General features: G+C 47.1%; 1 protein-coding gene across 1 annotated transcript in view; it reads left to right on the forward strand.

Moving 5' to 3' along the window:
* The window catches only part of LOC149749335 (kalirin-like), a 61,381-nt gene extending 50,464 nt beyond the window's left edge, over positions 1-10,917 (forward strand). The window contains exons 3-4 of the mRNA XM_089910606.1: positions 6,258-6,449; positions 10,491-10,917. Coding sequence (XP_089766732.1) covers positions 6,258-6,449; positions 10,491-10,664 — 366 coding nt within the window. The 3' untranslated portion in view covers positions 10,665-10,917. The remainder of the gene's footprint in view (positions 1-6,257; positions 6,450-10,490) is intronic.
* The last annotated feature ends 5,388 nt before the right edge of the window (positions 10,918-16,305 follow it).

Below are 16,305 nucleotides of genomic sequence, written 5' to 3' on the forward strand. Positions count from 1 at the left end.
GTGTGCTTCCCTGGTTTGTATAATATTTTTCTCAGCTGAGGCTGTACTGTTTATGTATTTTATAGTTCACATTTTGATTTAACATTCGCTTTGCATTTGACCCAAATGATTTTGCTGAGTACCCTGGCCCTTGGCTGGTTGTTTGCCTGGCCTCCCTCCCTGGAGTTTTGGATTTGGAGAGACAAGGTCTCCAGGGCTTGTCTAGAGGACTGAGCCGCTTTCAGGAAAGTGGCCCCTCTGTGGTAGTTGACCTCACCTTCTGTGATGATCTGACAGATCACAACTTCCATTTTCATGAGGATAATTTAAAAGCTGCAGCCCCGTTGAGCAGAATGGAATTGAGAACCCTGTGCCCAGGACTCATTCCTTGCAGAGATGAGGCAGCTCTTCAGTGACTCCCCTCTGCTGTGCTGGAGGTGAGGAGGAGAAACGTCCCCCCTGGACAACAAAGTGACGGGCCGCCACGCCTGGCCTGGGGAGGAGGTTTCGGCCACCTTTTGCAGTACGGCCAGTGATAAGGAGATGGATCTGTCCCCTTGTGTGAACATGGGACACTCCCACTTCTGGGTGCTCTGGGTGTGGCTCACACATGTCAAGGTAGTGGAGACACCTTAAGAAGGCTATCCCAGGAGACAAAGGCCTCTATTTTTCTGACTTAAGGTTGAAAGGGCATGGATCACAGAGCTAGTCACTGGCTGATTCTGAACTCTCCAATCTTTCTGGGTCAAAGACAGCTGTGCACAGTTCAGGGCCCTAGACTCTTGAATCCTAGGGGTAGGGCATCTGCCAACACAGGGGCTGTGGTTTGTAGGGCAGTGGCCTGACAGGCAGCTAGGCCAGCTTTGCCTGCTGTGGGGCTGGGCCCATGTGGCAGGCCCCTGTGCAAGGGAGTGTTCCTCAGGAAGAGTAGGGGACTTTGTGGCAAGCTTTCTGTGAAGTACAGTGGGACTCTGGACTCATTGGAATATTTGTCTCTAGTTGGAATAGTTAATAGATTTTTCTTTTGTTTTACTTTTTACTAATACTTTGATTTGGTTTGCAATTAACTTGGAGAGTTAAAACCAATGTGCTGGAATTGGATGTGGGAAAAGATATGACATTCTTTGAGTTATCAGTTGTATGCCAGGCAACTGACCGGATGCTTTATGTTATCTCATGTAACCCACAGGAGGGAGTTTATGATTCAGGGTGGGGACCTACAACCACAGGAGTGTAAAATTCACTCCTTATTTTAGGAGTGAAGTGAATGGGATTCAAATAATACACGTACTCAGAAAGGATCTGCTCTTACAATCAGCCCCTGACACAGACCCTAGGTTACCAGAATGATAGCTTGCATCAAATGATTATTTCTAGAAGAGCCAGTATCTCTTTCAGAGTATACCACATAAGAGACTACATTTAAAGAGAAAATTTAGCTGGGTTTTTAAGTGGAGAGTTATCATTATCTTGCAAGCAACTTTGCATATTTTTGTAGCCAGTCGGGGCAGCCAGGAGCCAGGTTCAAAGTGAGAGCCTTTGGCAGGGCTGAAAACTTTCATCAAGCTTCAGCCAGGTTAAAAAAAAAAAAAAAAAAAAGATTCTGCCAAATAGTTCTTTCAGCAGAATGACTTTGTTCCATAGATTTCAGTTAATCACAGCAGGAGACAAGACCTCAGGAGAAGGGTCTAGCCATCCATCCTGTGATCTCCACTTAATGGCTGCAGGAGTGAAATGAGAAAACAGAGAATTTTGTAGGCAACAAAAGTGGGGACAGGGTGTAAATATAGAGGGTTTTGAGTTAGGAAGATTCTGCTGGAATTTAGTTATTTTTCCTATTTGTGACCGGAATGATCGGAGGAGAGCCTTTGAGGGCAGATAGGGTGGGATGGAGGATGCAGCAGGCCAGGCTGCAGGTGCATTGCATTCTGCAGGGTAGATCGTGTTTAAACCTTGGACAGTGCAATACTTTGAATAATGATAATAATAATAGCAGCACTGATATGGTGGGAGGGGTTTAAATTCATAAAGCAGTTTTGAGGTAAGAGTTTAAGAAGATACTCACTAAGCTAGAATTATTAGTCATGTTGTTAATTTCTGACCAGGGAAGCTGGTTAGTCTAGGCAGCTCGGCTCAGGGGAAGGGGCTGCAGAGAAGAGGGGGAGGGGAGAAGCTGGCCCTTGGTCACCCAGCTCGAGCTGTGGCCCTGGCACGACAGTGCAGAAAGCAGAGCTGGGCTGAGGGACTGAGGCATGTGGACAGCCGAGGCTGGGCTACATGTCCCTCTGGGGTGGGCCGCACTGCTCTTCTTGGTCTCACTCCACGTAGGTGTCCCCTTGCCAGCCCTTTAGTGAACAGAGCAGTTTTTTGAAAGCATAAACCAGATCGTGTTCCTCTTCTGTTTAAAACCATCCCATTGCACGTGGACACTTGACAGCTTTGTCTCCCTTGTTGCTTCAGTATATGCCCCACCTCCTCCATAGAATGAGGTCTAGATTTAGTCAGTATTCCCCCAGGCACTGGAGATGAGACAGAAGAAGACTGTGACCACCTAAGTTCTCTCTACGTTCAATCTGCGTGCCCTCCATGAACAGGGTACACCTGGAGTCCCGGTTATATGGCGCCGACACTGGACACTGCTTACTCAGAAATGGAATGTCTGAGATCTTTAGTTCATCTTACAGCTGAGGAAGCTGAGGCACAGAGGAGGCAAGTGACGTCTTAAGTGAGCGCCAGGGCTGGACGAGAACTCACACCTGACTCCTGACCCGACAACACTGATGCCCTCGACTGATGGACAGCTCTGCAGCTGGAAGGGCATTGAAGGCTGGCAGGGAAGAACGGCAGAGCCTGGCAGGTGGGAGGGCATAGAGGAGGCAGCTGGTAGAAAATGGAAAGGCCATGAAGAGTCAAAATATGCATTCCCACTGGCCATGTCCCCAGGACAAACGGGAGTCCCAGGTGCTCTTTAACAGAGGCATAAACAGTGACACAGAAAAACTACACCAAGGGATTGACCCAAGGCCAAGACGTGTCATTTGTGCCTAACGACTAAGCACCCTGTTTATTTGGACTCTTAACCTTGCTCTGTCCTTTTAAGTCATGTGAGACCTTCTCCGCCATTCTTCTCTTGTCATTTGGTTTGTGACTCCAGTTTAGAATCTCTCTGCCTATTTGTCTCAGGTTCTAAGCTGGAGGGAGATAAAGAAGGTGATGATGAACTTGGGCCGTGTGACTTGCCTGCAGTGTTTTGCTGTTCTTCAGAGGGGCTGTAGAGAAGCACAGTGAGCAAATTCATGAGTCAACATTATACTTATCCCTCTTTTGTGAGGAATACTGCCTCTACTTCTTGTGTGAAATGTAATCATTTGTTAGCTTTAGTAAGACATCTCTCTGCCCACTGATAAGGAAACAAAAAGGCATTTACTGTGCTAGCCTCTAGAATGTGAAATGTAAGCTGTGGTCTTTTTTTGTTTGTTTGTTTTTAGCTTTCATTTATGATCACAGGCTTAAGGGTTGAAGGGGGCCTTGGAGGACTGCCAACCTCACCACCCCCTTCTGTGCAGGAAGCCCCTTCTCAACATCCTTGCCAGTGGTTCATATCCCTTCCCCCTGCATCCCCACTGCGAGTTGCCTCTACCTCTGTCATAACACTTACTTCATTTTGCTTAAATTACAGTTATTTGAGGACTTTTTTTAAGTCTCAGCTGTGAGGCCCTGAGGGCAGGAATCCTGTCTCTTTCCTCTTTGTCTTTGATCTCCCACAGCCCCCAACACAGAGCCTGGCCCACTCTCCATAAATATTTGAAGGAGTGACAAGGTGTTAAGAGCCTCCAGAGGCAGCCACAGTTCAACATCTCTAATAGCTAGAAAGTTCTTCCTAAAAGTGAGCAGAAACACACCTCCCCAACTTCCCTGTGGGGAGAGAATATAAACAGCCAGTGATGACAAAGGGCCAGGCATCCATAAGATGCACACGAGGGACCCGGGGGACAGGCCATGCCCAGTCTTATTGCTGTTCTTGCTTCCCTTCTGGCCAAAGGATACGAAGGTCTTTCCCAGGACAGGAAAACCCAACCACACTAGATAGAGTTGGAGAAATGTGTGTGGCGTGGGGAGGGTTTCCAGGATTCAAATCCAGTTTGGAAGGGCAGCTTTACTAGATGCTGCCATTGTCCCACTCATATCCCTTCAGTCCTCCCCGAGGGTCATCTGCAGACCGTTCCCATGCACAGCGACAGCTTCCTGTGTTTCTCTGCCCGGGGTCACTCTCTGACCTGGGGACTATGCTTGGCCTGTGTGTAGGTCAGGCTGGAAATGCCAGGGAGTAACTCCAGGAGAGACCTTCAACCATGAGTGATGGGACTTGTGCATAAATACCCCAGATCCCTCATCTCCCAGTGGGATTCTCAGAAGTGTGTTCTACACAGTCTCTCAAAGGTTTCAGGAGAGATGACCCCCAAATGCTCACAGCAGTAACCCACTAATGGACACATCCTTTCTTTATTTGCCTCCCTTCCCTCGTTGACTTGCCTACTCCCTCACTGTGCTTTCTGGGATCACACCCAAATAAACAGTCTGCCCCAAATCCTTGTTTCAAGGTCTGCTTTGGGTGGAACCCAAGCAGGAAATTTGGTGGAAATCCTAATGTTAGTCCCTTAAAAGACAGAACTATTAAAATTAGTATATGTCTTTTATCCCCCCGTTTCTTTCTTTCTATTTCTAATTCAGAGTTGGTTTTTCTGTCAGTTCTATAAATAGAGTTTAATTTTAAGAAGAATCCATGTCCTAACTCAGAAAACAGGACTGATAATGATTCCCAAGTCTTTGAAGGATAGTTATTTCAAATAATACGAGTTAGTAATATTCTAGTTCTATTAAGGAAATGTACTAGTCAGAAAGGTCTCAGGCCAGACTAAAGAAAGAGGTTACGCGTGGGGATCATTAGACATCAGGATGGATTTGTGTTCAAGTGCTTCACTTAACCCCTTAAACTTCCACAGAGACCTTTTAAATGAAGAGAGACCTTATCAACCTGGCTCAGGTTTGGGATGGAATGCTTGAGGTCAGGACAGCGAACATGAATGCGGACCATGAGGGAAGAGGGAAAGGAAAATAAAGAACCTTCATTAAACTTACCCATTATTAATGAACTACCGCTGAGCTAATAGAGCCAAGAGAAAATGCCGTTGCCGAAGAATGTTTATTATCATATCAGAAGATTCATAACAAAGAACAAAGGTGTGCAAGCAACCTGCCACCCTAGTCCTCCTTCAGACAGACATTGTGTGAGTCAGAATAACTCCCTGTAGGTGCTACAATATTACTTGATTGTTTTGACACCTCAGACAATTAATAGGAGGTAGCAGTTAAAAATAATCATGCTCACTACTGTCTTTGTTTGTGCGTTTGTGGGTTTTTTTGTCTTCTTTCCTCCTGTAGAGTTTTCTGCTGGCCTCGTAAGGAATGACACACATGGTCATGAATTTTTAATTGGCAATCAAAGATGGGAATGAATGTAAACAAAACACAGGGTGAGAGGAGTCAGCAGGGCCAGGAGAGCCCCACAGATGCCTTTTTGGGGTCAGGTGGGGAGATGTTCCTAAGTCACGTAGGGATAAGAAAGGGCTCCACAGATCTTACTTTAAGCATGGATATTGTGGCTTCATACGCTCTCTTTATTTATTTATTCACCTGCTCTCTTGGTGGGGGTAGGAACAGGGGGCAGCAAAGTCTTCACTTGGTGGTAGGAAGATGTGTGGTCATCCTGTGGCGTGTGTCCTTTGCCCTCTTTGATGAGCACTGCTGCCCTGTTGTAGTTGGCAGTAATGCCCTGGGTACAGCTCTCTCCTGAGTTGAGAGAGGTGCTTTTGCCTCCTCCGGCTTTTGCCCTGGTCTGAGCCGTTGCTTCCGGAGAGAAACTCTCGGAAGAACCACGCTGTCCCCATGGCGTGAGCTCATAAGGTGATTGTGAGGATTATTAAGGCAGTCCATGTAAAGTGACTGCATTCGTGGGCATTAATAGTTGGCACAAAAACTATGTTGGTCCTCAGAATGAAAGGGCTCAGTTACTGTACCTGCCATCTGCTGAAATCTCATAATATAAACAAAGACCTCCTTTGGGCTCAAAATGGATATGTTAATGTGGCCGATACTGGCCTCTCTCAAACTTTTTGTTTTGGGTAGCCTCCTTCCCCACGTATTCCCCCACCCCAGGGCGCTCTGTGGGTGCCTTTTCAGCCTGCCCCACTAAGCACCCGCTCTCCCTTGCTTCCCAGAATGCCTATGTCAACATCAACCGCATCATGTCCGTGGCTTCCCGCCTCTCAGAGGCCGGCCACTACGCCTCGCAGCAAATCAAGCAGATCTCCACGCAGCTAGACCAGGAGTGGAAGAGCTTTGCGGCCGCTCTGGATGAGCGCAGCACCATCCTCGCCATGTCCGCTGTGTTCCATCAGAAGGCTGAGCAGGTAAGGCCAAGGGAGCTGCTGTGGCCTCTGGTGGTGGGAAGCGCAGGGGCAGGGGCAGGGCAGGGCAGGCTGGGAGGACATACACTGAGGTGTAGCGAGCCCCTCCTCTCTTTTTGAAACACCAAAGACCGTGCTGAGCAGTTTTGACAACAACCCATGTTCTAGTACTGTCATGGCCCCTGTGTACCCAAAGAGACATTGGTAACTCTTGGAGGCTTTGCTTGACATTCAAACAGGAAGAAACCCAGAGCTAACTATTCTGCTTAATAGTTTATTGTTGGACGTGTGTGTGCACGCACGTGCACATGTGTGTGTGTGTGTGTGTTGACTGCTTATTTTGCATTCCATAAGCGTAGACCAAAGGGGTGAAACTAAAGTGATCATTGAGTGCCGAGAACAGGGGGAAACTAATTTTACATGAAGCATTTGCTGTGGATAATAATAATGTAATAATAATACAGTGAACAGAAATAATAATTACTTGTTGCCATTTACTTACTGGCATTGGCCAGTGACATTACTAACCCATTTTACAGAGAGGAGCACGGAAGCTCAGAGAGATTAAGTAAGCTGCCTAAGATCCAGTGGCATGCAGGAGCTGACTCTAACCAGCTTAGGGAGAGCCAATGGTTAAATTTTCAGGAATTTTATGAGCTGGTTGTTAAACATAGCCATTACTTTAAACTATATAAATTTAAATTAAATATATCACATTAAAAGCAAAGGTAATAAATACTCAAAACTCATCATTTTCAATTATTTTACTAGATTTTATTATTTTCTATGTTCTTGAGATTATTTCTATGTTATATACACACTCCCTCCCTCTCTCTCTCTCTCTCTCCCCCCCCCACACACACACACAACAATAAACTACTAAGCAGAATGTAAATAGGCTCTGGGTTCCTTCCTGTTTGCATGTTAAGCAAAGCCAGCAAGAGTTACCATTTGTCTCTTTGTCAACATTTATGTCTGTGGTAACAGTATACAGTTGTGTGCTACTGATCACCTCATCCCAACTACATAGTTGGTGATGTTGCAATGGTAGCCTGAAATAGGGCAAGATAAAAGTTTTACACCATGGAAATCATCAAGTGTTAGAAACCAGGGCTTGATTTGTTGTTTTATTGATTGTCTAGAATCTTAAGAAAATGAGAGAGAAAATATTTTAAAATGCAGATTAAGCCTAAAAATGTGCCCCGTGTATAGCTGTCGCATTGTGACTAGAACACAAAATCAAGGAAATATTCTTCTGATACTCAAAAGCTATTATTGCATTTAGCAAAGAAGTCACTTAAAATCACTGATGAATGAGTAATGTTCTGACATAAGTCTCCAGGTATTTTTCACTTTTGTCTTACATCTTAACAAAAGTGAGAATATCAACCAGCTTTTGTGTTGGAACTATATAAGTTTGTTGTTTACAAACAAAAGCATGTGTGAGAATCAATTCGTCACATGGAATTTATCATAAGCATTCTATGTGTTATTATTCTTTGTAAATTATGTGCTACACATCTTTTATAGCAGTAAAGTTTATAATACTTGTGTGTGTATTACATTCACACATATATGCTGGTTATTAAAAGTTTATTAATATGCCCTTGTGAAAATCACACAATTAATCGATAGGCATCTGGGATCAGGTGTGTCTAACATTAAAACCTATGGTCTTAACCCCTAAATTTCTTTCTTTGTATGACATTTGGGTAGCTCACAGATAGCACAGAGTCAGACACAAGGCCATACCTTAAAACTCTTCCTCTGTTACCCACCTAACATGGAAGGCAGCATCGAATAATTGAAAGAGTCTAGGTGTTGGGCTTCCCTGGTGGCGCAGTGGTTGAGAGTCTGCCTGCCAATGCAGGGGACACGGGTTCGTGCCCCGGTCCAGGAAGATCCTACATGCCGCGGAGCGGCTGGGCCCGTGAGCCATGACCGCTGAGCCTGAGCGTCCGGAGCCTGTGCTCCGCAACGGGAGAGGCCACAACAGTGACAGGCCCATGTACCGCAAAAAGAAAAAAAAAAAAAAAAAAAAAAGAAATAAAGAGTCTAGGTTTTGATGCCAGACACAGGTAAGTTCTAATCATTAACTCTTAGGCAGGTCACCTCAACCTTCTGAGCTTGTTTCCTCATCTCTAATGTGGGGATGATCATAAATCTCACAGCACTGTTACAAGGATTAGAGATGGAATATATTAGGTGCTTAGTGTGTTTTTTAAATGGTAGACATCACCAAAGATCTGTTGGTATCTTTGTATTTCCTCCACCTGTGTCTGTTTGCATCTGAGACCTTCCCAAAGACTGAAAGTACTTGTGTTATAAGTCAAGAGCAGCCCTACACATTGAGAGGAATCTAGCCTTTTGTTGTTGTTGTTTTTTTAAGATGATGGTGGTAGTACCTGAGAATATTCACGTCTGATCTCCTGTCCTCTCTTCAACCTATTATTTGCACACTTTGTTCAAGGTTTCTCCAGATTGGCAAGGGAGGTTCAGTGCCTCCCTCTGTCTCTGTCTTTCTCTCCTTGAGATGACCGTTTCGTGGGATCTACTATAGGACTCTGGTTAGAGTATTACAAAGAAATCCCAAAGACCTTGAAGAGGTGCTCCCCCCACGACTGACACACACTGTCAAGTTACTTTCAGGTTCCTTTATGAAATGGTTGTTGATGGAGCGAGCAGCTTCTGAGATATTAGCAAGTACATGCAACCTGATCCTGGGTGTCACCCAGCACTCTGCCAGAATTGTTAGGAGACGGCTTACTGCGATTAAAAACATACAGAATGAAAAATCAGCTGCCACAGCCAAGTGGCTAAGGACTGAAAGCTGACGTGATACCAAGAGGGGGACTCAGGCAGTTGTAGAAACGCAGTACCCGGATTGAGAGTAACTGGAGGACTCAGCTTCTATTTGCTGTTTCCTGACTTGGATTAGTTTAGACGAGAAGCAATTTTATTTGTATCTATTTTTTAATGCAATTTCTCGGGTATTGCCAGTCCTTCAGGGAAACTCATAAACCATGCTTCTTTTTAGCTGGAAAGCACACACACACACACACACACACACGCATGCAAACAGTGGATTCAAGGCTAATTTTTCAATGCATTTATGTAGGCAGCTCTTTATTGTCCTCAGATGGGCTGTTCTAGGCAATGAGATAAAAAGGTATTTAGGCAATTAATTTAAATGGAGCTGTGCACCCAGGCAAGAAGAATCACAGACAGAACCACTCCAGACTGTTGGGTGAAGAATTATTTGCATTTTAGAGGTGTATTTTCCACCCAATAAATCTGAGTGATTTCAGTTAGCTCACCCTTTGTGCATGGAGACCCATAGTCTCCCACAGTTGTTAATTTTAATTTTTAAATAATTTGATGTCTGTCAAGATCTGTATCTATATATCACAGCCCAGGAGCCACTCTAGACACAGTACAGTCTGTCCCACTGAGCTGCCCTCCCCTCTCGCACACCTTGGGGTTCTGACCCAATAGCAGGGATCTTTTTGAGCGTTAATCTCCATCCTCTGTGGGAATGGTCTCTGCAGGTTCCCTGGGGTGCCTGATGGGCCTGAATGAGGCATTCTTTGCTACTCTTCACAGCTCAATGTCTACACTATAAAGCACATGTGTGGAAACATCCCATTTCATTATATGTTGCCTCTCACTTGTACCTGTGAGTGTGCACAGGACAAGAAGCTCTCACATACACATGTCATGTAGTGAGCTGTTTGCACACCTGTATTTTATCATCAGTGTGTGGATATAACCTGTTGAACATGAAGACAACTCCCACCCCCAGCAGTTTCATAATAGTCATCTTTCTTTGTGGAAACCATACTTCCTAAACAGGTACTGGGTCTGACTTCTTACCTGGGGTTGGTGTTTGTAAAATTAAAGAAAAAACTCCACTGTCTGCAGTGGTCTCTGAAGGCTTCCAGAGTTCCTGATGCTTCTTCCCAAGGTATCTGACCGTCTGTACATAATCTGCCCATTGCCCGCCCCCAGTGCTCCCACACTGACCCAGCCGGCATCTCCTTCCAGTTCCTGTCGGGAGTGGACGCCTGGTGCAAGATGTGCAGCGAAGGTGGCCTGCCGTCTGAGATGCAGGACCTGGAGCTGGCGATCCACCACCACCAGTCCTTGTATGAGCAGGTGACCCAGGCCTACACAGAGGTGAGAACCCAGCGGACACCCAGGGGTTCTGGCTGTGTATAGGGGTATGGGGGTGTGGCAAGAGTACCGGCCTGTGTGCTATGAAATAGCCTGAGTTGGACTAAGAAGAAGAGAGGCCATTTTTCTCCCTCTGGAGACATCTTTAAGATCCTTGATCTGTTAATGATGATGTCTTGGCAGGAACTGCCTTAGTGCACATGCGTACACACACACACACACACCACACACACACACACACACACGCACACACACGCACACACACCCCTACCTCACCCTATTTGTGAAGACTGGACTGTCTCTTCTGTGGAAGGACTGTAAGAAAGCAAGGCTGTGCTCCTCTGGAGTTGCTTCCTGTCTGGTGAACGGGCATGCACACACTAGCCCTGCCACCCCTTTTATGAAGCAGCTCATCAAAAAATACTAATTTTCTCACTGGAAGGTCCAGAGCACAACTCCCCACAGGTTGGAGATAAGTGTTTGCAGGAGTGAGAAGCTGCTGTGGAAGTGAAGGACAAACTAAAAGGCTCTTCTGCTGAAAACTCAAAGGCTGGGAGCCTGGTACACGTTAGAAGGGGAAAAAAACTGCCTTCTTAACTCGGACCAAGCACACCTCCTTTCAAACCTTGCTGGAAGGAAAAGGCCATTTCAACTCCAAACCAACTTTGACTTCCTTGTTAACCAGATTAACTTGGGGTCTTAAAATTCCTATCAGTACCCTAGTCAGCATGGTTTTAAATTAGAAAGGCGCATGCTCGCTGGGTAATCTGCCAAGCACTGGAGAGCCACGGGTGTCAATCAGATGATGCCAGTTTCCAGAAATATTGCCAGGAATCCAGTGAGGAATGGCAGGGATGTCACCCCCCGCTGGTTTCAGCACTGAGGGCGAGTGTTGGGGAACACAGGAGCATGGACGTTGTGTCCACAGTCTAAGGGTCCCTCCCTTATTCTGCGTGTTCTGGAAAGACAGGGATGTTACCACTTTCAGGAGAAGAAAAAAGGAGGTTGTATAGAAGGAGAGCAAAAGAAGGGTAAGTATAAAAGAAAGAAAATGACAAGGAAGTAAAGGAGAGAAAAATGCTGCTGCTGCTGCTAAAGGCAGACTTGGTAGCCAGCACCTGCTGGGCCCTCTTCTAAGTGCCCTGCATGTGTTAACTCATTTAGTCTTTACCGCAATTCTATGGGGTATGTACCATTTCTATTCCTGCTTCACAAACAAGGAAACTGAGGCCCAAAGGGGTTAAGTGTCAATAACTTGCCTCTGGTCACACACCTAGAAGTTTAGAGCTAGGTAGAGTAAGGTGAGGATGGAAGAGGGAAGAGGGAGAGAGGTTTATGGTGTCAACTTATATTCAGCTTTTTTTCTGAAACGAAGATCTTCTGCCTGACCTAGTCAATGAGTCAGTCAGAATATTTATCAAGTAAATACTTACCAAGTACCAAGTGTCAGGCACTCTTCCAGGCTTGGGACGAGATAAACAAGGCAGAGTCCCTGCCCTCAGGAAGCTGAAATTCAAGGGGGAGGGAGACAGTGATTCGGGGTCTCGCAGACAACTGGCTGCAGCCCCAGCACCTCCTCTCCCTCAGGATTCCGGGGTGCTCGGCCCTCCCCGGGCTGCAGGCTGGGCACTGTGGCAGCGCTGGTGGCACACTCCTTGGTTGTCATGGGTGTTGGTAGGACTGAGATTCTCAGTCCTCATCAGGGTTGCCAGTGTGCTTGCCTTGCCTCCCTGTGCCCCTCCTGCCCCTCTACTCCCTGGACTTGACCTCTTTCCCTCTTACAGGTCAGCCAGGATGGCAAAGCACTGCTGGATGTGTTGCAGCGTCCCCTGAGTCCCGGGAACTCCGAGTCCCTCACGGCCACAGCCAACTACTCCAAGGCAGTGCACCAGGTGCTGGACGTGGTGCATGAGGTGCTGCACCACCAGCGGCGGCTCGAGAGCATCTGGCAGCACCGCAAGGTGCGGCTCCACCAGCGGCTGCAGCTCTGCGTCTTCCAGCAGGACGTCCAGCAGGTAACAGACTGCTTCCCTGAGCCTGGCATCTGTCTCAGGCAGGCAGGCAGGTGGCACAAGTCCCTGACCTAGGTGATCAGGCCTGGGAACGCCTGATTTATGGAGGGAGGAGGGTAGTTCAGCCCCCAGCTTCACCCCTCCACACCATCTGGACTTGTTAATTGATGCTTCTCACTTAAGCAGCTTTACAGACAGGCCTTCTTACCCTCTGGTGTTGTGAAGGGAGGCTCAATCTGAAAGACAGCAATTCCTTGCAGTCATGACATTGTTTTCTTTGGGGGAAGCTTGACAGTCCCTCAGGCATGAGCTCTCTGGACAGCTCCGGGTCCTAGGGGGTTATCTGAGCGCTGTCGGAGCTGGACCCACAGTGTGCCTACTTCTCAATCAGGGATGCAGGTGGCCTGCTAGAGTTGGGGTGTGGTGGGGTACAGGGCCTTTCGGGGATTCTTTGGCAAGCTTGGATTTGGGAAACTAGATTTAAAACAAGGGCTGTTGATAATTGTATGTTCTGTGATTAGAGGTTACTCCGGGCTTAATCTGTTTTTTGCGTTATTATAAGAGTCATAGCATTTTTCTTTACCACAAATAATAAAGAAATTGCTGTTTCTAACTATGAAAGGACAGCCTTGCCACAAATGCCCTTTTGGATGAAATGACACATTCTTTTTTCCTCATACTTCTCTGTCTGTTTCTTTGGGGACCCCTGGGAGCTTTTCTTTGAGGACTGATAGCTGCAGGGGAGGGAGAGGTTGTTGGGAGCTGGAGGTGGAAGTTAAGGTTTAGCATCATCTCCCTGCTGGTTCACTGTGAGAGGCAGGGATGGGAGCACTCGTGTTCTCAGACTTTTCTGTGGCCACCTCATAATTTCAAGATTATACATATAAAATAACATTTCACTCTCCTTCCACACCTCCTGCGGTATTGACCAGGTGTAATCGAAAAGTCTGTTGAAATATACATGGAAAATTGAGAGCCAACTGGACATGTCTTTGGAGTGTTGGTTCCCCTCACAGCTGTTGTTGGGGGGCCCTTGTACTGGGTATCCTGTGATGGAGACAGGTTGGAAGGAGAGCGGAGCATCCTATCAGGGTTCGTGACGCCCTCTGGGTGTGGGGTCACCACCGTGCAGTCAGCCCCAGGAGTAGATAGGCCTTCAGGAGTGTCCCCCATTCTTGGGCTGCCCTAACTCCTTTGTAGCCCCTGTCCCCCGGCTGGGGCAGTGATGAGTCATCGGAGGCGACACTTCAGCCTCAGGAGAGATGGGCACTGCTTATGTGCTGGCCCCAGCTCTGAAACCCTTGTGGGGCTTGCTGGGGATGGAGAAGCAAATGCGTCAGTTGTCTGCTCCTGCCGTCTGGAATTGTTCAGATCAACGTATCGTCTCTGAGCACAGGAGAGCACAGGGTTGGTCTGTGATTGGGACAGTTAGGTGGCAGCCTCCAGAGGCACGCAGAAGGTGTCAGCACTTCAGTGAACTCTGAGTGACTTTTGGAGATTTCTGGGCCATGTTTTGTGCAGCTTCCTTGGTGTGCTCTTTGTCTCCCTGCTGTTTTCATGGCTGTTGTACTAGGACGGGCGCTGGAGAGGGGCAGAGGTGCTGCAAGGAGGGTGGGCGAGAGGCTTCCCCGTCAGGAGGGCAGCATCCAGACGCGGACTCTCTGGGAACAGCTGTTATCAGACTTTTCTGTGGCCATCGTGACATCTACACTAAAGCTGGGGAAAAGTATAATGAAAACGACACCGGTGGCTGTTCTATATCACGCTCTAAAAATGAGAGCATTTCTGGAATGGAGGCCCTGTCAATTCATCTCTACAAGATGAAGCACATGGTTGGCACTCACCAAAAGCAAGTAGAAGATTGTGAGGTGGATGTAAAGGGGTTTGGATTTTCCACGAGGACTGAATTCCCCAGGATGACTGATTCCATTGTTCTTTTCGGGACGTGTGAATGTGACTTCTGGGGACACGACGTCATTCACCCATTGTCCAGCTAACTCTCACTCACCAAATATCTGACACTGGGACAGATGCACGAAGAAAAATGGGAAAACCGAGGGCTGCGGAACCTGGTGTGGGTTTCAAATGCTTCCTGACACCCAAGCGAGCGTTGATGCCTGACCGGTGTGAGTTGGCACTTCAGAGAGCACTGAATATAATGCACTCAGTGGTTCCAGTGATGGACTCGGACTCTGGTCTCCCGACTCCCAGGCTTACGGGAGCCTTTCCTAGTTTTCAGAATCAGACTGGACAAGCAGTTTCCCTGCTCTGTGCTCCCACGATTTTATTTAATAATACACAAACACACGCAAACAATAATGTCAACTCAAAGGTCAAAGTGCTATTGGAATTTTATAAATTTATCATTTTTTATTTTGCATGCTTCATCTCTTCTTTTCCAGTATCTCCTTGAGAGTAGAAGCCATGGCTACTGCTGTCTGGCATGAAGCTGGGGTTCTCTTTATATTTGATGACTTGAGTTGAAATTATTATTGGAGGCCCCCTGTTTCTGCTTCTGTGAATTGAACACCATCTAACCCTCCCTCCCAACCCATCCAGTAGCTGCCAGTGAGTAGCTGCAGTCTGTTTGCAGGAATTGTGATGTGAAAGTCTGAAGGTCCTAGTTATTTCCTAACAGCCCGGGCAGAGGAGTCGGGGACATACGTCAGTGCTACAGAGTATCCCGGTGCTCATCAGCTATTCAGCAAGCATGGGTCTGGGCAGTGGGCCCAGCACTGCACTGGGTTCTGGCAAGATGCCTGGTTAGGTAGAAAGGCAACAAGACATACACACTTGAAGACAGAAAGGTCCGTGCTACCCAAGCATGCCAGGCGGTGTGCAGGGCAATAGAGTGTTGATGGGACACTTACAGGCAGAGGTGTGAAAAGTCAGAGTTGGTGTCTTGAAGGAGGAGAGAATTGATTGAACCATATAGTCTGGATCCAAGACCCTTGAGCACGTTTGGGGTCTAGAGATGTTTACTCTGCAGCCTAAGTGGGAAGCTTGTGAGCGAGCATCGGTGGCTAGGGCGATACAGCATTACGGATAAGAGCATGGACTCTGGAGCCAGATGGCCTGAGTTTAAATCCTGCTCTGACAAGTCTTAGCCATGGGACCTTGGGCAAGTGGCTTCACTGCTGGTGCTTCAGTTTCCTCACCCCTAAAGTAGAAACCATCACATACCTATCTCATTGGACTGAAGGAGATGCAAGCACAGCAGCTGCCTAGCATGTAGTAGATCCTCCAGCAGTATTGTCTCGGTTTAGTCACATCCTCTTTGAGTGGTACTCGGGTGTCTCCTGAGTCTGATGAGTTCCATTTCGTTCAGTGATAAAATCTCAGAATTGCCGGGGACCTGGAAGAGCATTCAGTCTCACCTACTATAGGGTCAAGAAAATTGAGGCCCAGAGATGTAAAGCAACTTGGCCATAACCACACAGCTAGTTGATGGTAGTGCCAGGACCAGAAGCTAAGTCTTCTGGCTCCCAGTCCAGGTGTCCTACAGAAAAACCACACAAGAGAAGAGCCAGGCGGAGAGCGATGGAGACCAGAAGAGAGACAGGAGGGACACACACATACTAACGTAGAGAGGGGAAAGACAGATCACATACACACACCCTGAAACAGGGAGAGAGGAGAGACAGAGACAGACAGTGGAGGATGGGAAAGAAAGG

The sequence above is a fragment of the Delphinapterus leucas genome, chromosome 4 (genome assembly GCF_059928025.1).
Source record: "Delphinapterus leucas isolate spDelLeu-1000000601 "Yukka" chromosome 4, BTC_Dleu_Yukka2, whole genome shotgun sequence".
NCBI lineage: Eukaryota > Metazoa > Chordata > Mammalia > Artiodactyla > Monodontidae > Delphinapterus > Delphinapterus leucas.